Genomic DNA, 4,105 nt, shown 5'->3' on the forward strand with positions numbered 1-4,105 from the left:
AGGGATTTTTAAAATTTATTTTTATTTATTTTTGAGGCATGGTGTCACTGGATAGCTCTGGATGCCTGGACTTCACTATATAGAAAAATCTGAACTTGAACTCAGAGAACTCAGCCTGCCTCAGCCTACCAGGCACCGAGATCAAAGGTTTGCACCACTACACAGAGATCACATCTGTTTTCTTCTTTGTTCTTAAACCCACTGTGGTCCCTGGTTTGTTGGTGATGCTCAATAATTATTTACGAAGTTAAACTGGCTTTTACTGAACAAAGAGACCAGTTTGGGAAGAAGTTAAAAGCTAAGTATAATCTGAATTTCAAAATCTTAGTGCTTAGGCAAGGAAAAACCAAGAAAGCATCTCTGAGAGATAGCAAGGAGACAAGTACACCAAAGCATTGTGGGGTTTGTGCTGATTCTGAGCAGAGAGATGGGAACTGAATGAACAAATAAGAAATCACTCAACAGAAACAAATGCCACCCCCTGTAGGACCTTGACAGTGATTCCTTTTAAAGGGTAAAAGGATAATATAGCAGAAATGTGTACTCTAAGTCAGCAGCGTCGCTATGATCAGAAGCAAGATAGTAGTAACAATGATCACTTACACCCAGGCCAACAGTTGCAAATACAACAAAGCAAGCTGAGCGGTGGTTTCCATCACTCACCAGGGCTCTGGGACATAAATCCATACAAGGTGGCACCTGGAGCCGGGCCTGGGATTCCAAGGGCACACTCAGGTGTGTTACTAAGTGTCCCAGGGTCTGTGTACATACCCCAAAGCGGTGTGGGGCATGCCATTTTAGCCTTCATTTTCCTAAGTCTATTGGAAGATAAAAAGAAATATGGCAGAACCCAATAGAAGATTCTGCTTGGTATACAGTGGGCTTCATTCGGTCTGAAAAGCCATTCAAATAATTAGTTTCCTTCCTAGATGGGCCCTACAGCAGTTTTCTCTGTTTAAATAAATGGCACGTCCTATTTGTTATATGCTGTTTCCAGGTGTGATACTGATGGATACTGTATATAATGTAAGCCAATTGTCTGCTTAATTTCATATTTAAACAACACACAAAGCCTAGAGTAACTTCTTATCCCCCCTCAACAGACAAAGAAAGAAACGAGTGAAAACAGACATCCTTCTGTAATGTAAGTCAAGTTAGTCATTGGACTCACTTGGATCAACCAGCAGCCTCGTTCCTGTCCCAAAGATAAGTTTGAAGCCTGTGTTGCTCACAGTGATTTGTCCTGTGACAAAATGGGTTATTTCCTTCCCTTGCCACTTTCACAACACAGCTGGGAAGCCCACGGCAAGTCTTTAGTAAAAGGCTTTGTATGTTTTCTGTTCGTGAATGAATCTTGCACTCAGCCTGCAAGATGGTCATTCATTCAACAGTGGTCACAGCATATGGTTCCAGGATCAGGTCCCAGCTTCTAGACCCTGCCTAGTTTGCATTAGTATTTTGATGATATTAGATGATTAAAGCAACCCTTCTTAACTGCCTTTTAGGAAGAAAATAAGTTCTGAATTAGATGAATTCCAAGATAAGAGCTAAGTGGTCTACACCCTAATTCTAACCCTATAATCTAGCAACAGCCAAAGTGCATTTTCCTGGAACTCACAAGCAGCCAGGCCCTTGCAGACAGCTAACCGGTGGCTGTTCTGCCTGGGAGACAGAAGGGACAGTGAGGGAAGGGGAGGGGTCGCTCTCTTCCTTCTCTCCACTGGGCTAAGTGACCCCAACAGCCCTGTGCTCTGCTGTGTTAAAGAAAAGAGAATCCTCTAGAATGGGAGCATCTAGATCAAGACTTTCTGAATCTTTAACTTCTGGTGACATCCAAGATGGAAAAGCTACACTCCATGTATTTCCCTACTCTCTGTGATTGGCATTCTCTCTCCTTTGAAAGCGAATCACGGCAGAGCCTGTGACAACATGAAGCAGAAAGGACAGGGCTTTGAGGTCAGACAGGTTGACCAAGTTTGGATTTCAGTCTCTCAGATAACTAGCCATCAAATGTGGGGCGATAAACTACCATTTCCCCACCCTGTAGTAGAGAATTCTTCCCCTGCGAGCCTCATTTCCCCACCCTATAAGTAGAGAATTCTTCCCCTGCGAGCCTCATTTCCCCACCCCGTAAGACAGAGAATATTGCCCCTCGCCTTACAGAGCTCTGCAGTCAATACTCATCTAATGCCATACCCACACGTCATAGGCACTGATATGATGGTTATTATCATTTCTTTTCCCTTGATGATACTGATGATGCAGTGTGTGTGTTATGTGTGTGTGTATGTGTGTGTTTATGTATGTGTGTATGTGTATGTGTGTGTGTGTGTATTTTCTGTGGGCTGAACGCCCATCATCAGGTTTGTATATAAAGCATTTTACCTGCTGAAGCATCTCATGGGCCACACTCTTGAATTGCATGAGCTCTAGGGTCATAAAGGGGGGAACCGCTGGACCACAGATGCCTGCACCCCTCATCTCTTGGGAGAGTCCAAGGCTCACAGAGGATGATGATTTGTTCAATATCACACAGAAAGTTGATGCCAAATCAAATTTAGTTTCTTGTCTGAAACTAGAATACCTGGGGTCGCTTGTTGGTATCTTGCTGACTCTTTGAGGACATTGGTTTGTATAAGTGGGCACTTAGTCTCTGGAGTGAATTTAGCTTAGCTTATTTGGGGCATAGGCGAAAGCACCTTGAACATCCTCAATGGTAGTGGAAGCCTAAAAGGTCTATCAAATAGCGGCCATGTGATTTTCTGTTCTAGCTGCCTCTGTCCATTCAACTTCACTTAGCAAAATTCTCAGGTTAAAATTCTAATGTTAGGCAGAGCTACTCTCAGCCTCAATTCTTAAAGTAATGCTAAATTCCACCTCAGAGAAAATATGCTCAAGTCAGTCTTAAACACTATATCAAGATTGCAATCTTAATACTTCATATAAAAATAAGATACAGTGACAAAATCCCATCTTGTGGCTGCTCACTGTAGTTAGTACAGCACCCCACACAAACGGGTCCACTCTTAGCTGGGTTACCCTTCCAAAGGTGAGCGCGTTTGCTCCTTCCCAGCTCCCACAGTGTCTGAGGCCTCACAGTAAACAGTCTCCCATGTCACCCCTCTCCTCACCCTAATGACTTGGGAAACACTTGAGATTTAACAGAACCGTGTGACTTCTTCATAGGAAGAACAAGTTCCCGCTTCACAGCCTCGAATGGAGCACATTCCTAGAGGCCTGGTGGAGACGGGCAGAAAAGGCTATTTGAGTGGAGTCCCAATACCAATTTAAGAGAGACAGAGTGTGTGTGTGTGTGGGGTCTCCAACAAGAAGGCTGCTGTGAGTTACATTTCTGATTGGCAGCAGAGAAGAGAGCATGCATCTTTTTGATTCTTGGTCTAATGTGTCCCTTTTCTCTACATCCGGGGATGCTCTGTGCTGTCTGGTTCATTCCTGTCCCCCTTCCCTTTGGCCTGGAAATTCTGATGTCTCTGGGTACTCAATTTCAGTTAAACAAATATTTATCAAATTTGTAAAAGAACCATGTTAGATATTGCAAGGGATGGAAGAACCTTTGATCTCCCAGATTAACAGTGGATGTGCTTAGTGATGAGTTTCTGTAACTCTGTGTGTTACAGACTAAGACTGCGCAGCTAAGGTGGCGATACAGAAGGTGAGAGGACTGTGAGGGACGTCTGAGGGAAAGACACAGTCCAGGCTTCTCACAGGAAGCTAGTCTATTTCCAGAGAGACTACCTTTCCCTGGGTATCTGGGTCTTAGTCCGCACTCCATCCTACCCTGGTGACTTAGCTCTGCTGTCATTTATAGCTCGTCTCTTGCTGTCTTGTTCAAATGACGAGCCCAGGAAGGTACAGCCTTAAATTCCCACATTGGCACCAGACAGAACAAGGACGATGCATCCATGAAACACAGCAAGGGACACAACAGGAAGACGAGAGCAGCGTTTACCTGGAGAGACGAGAAGCACAGTGCCCTTTCCAAAACTGAGTTTGCCGAATCCTGAGCTCACACTGTGACAAAACCCTACACAAAAATGGCCTGCAGCGTAGGGCTTTTCAACCGTGATATAGTTGGAAGGAGAAA

At 44.2% G+C, this 4,105-nt stretch overlaps 1 protein-coding gene across 1 annotated transcript in view; it reads right to left on the reverse strand.

The window, feature by feature from the left end:
* Positions 1-4,105, reverse strand: part of LOC126493878 (T cell receptor alpha chain MC.7.G5-like) — a 170,272-nt gene that overhangs the window by 12,611 nt on the left and 153,556 nt on the right. The window contains exon 4 of the mRNA XM_050130992.1: positions 1,172-1,227. Coding sequence (XP_049986949.1) covers positions 1,172-1,227 — 56 coding nt within the window. The remainder of the gene's footprint in view (positions 1-1,171; positions 1,228-4,105) is intronic.

Source organism: Alexandromys fortis, unplaced genomic scaffold (genome assembly GCF_014885135.2).
Source record: "Alexandromys fortis isolate MF-2015 unplaced genomic scaffold, M_Fortis_MF-2015_v1.1 scaffold_347, whole genome shotgun sequence".
Taxonomy (NCBI): domain Eukaryota; kingdom Metazoa; phylum Chordata; class Mammalia; order Rodentia; family Cricetidae; genus Alexandromys; species Alexandromys fortis.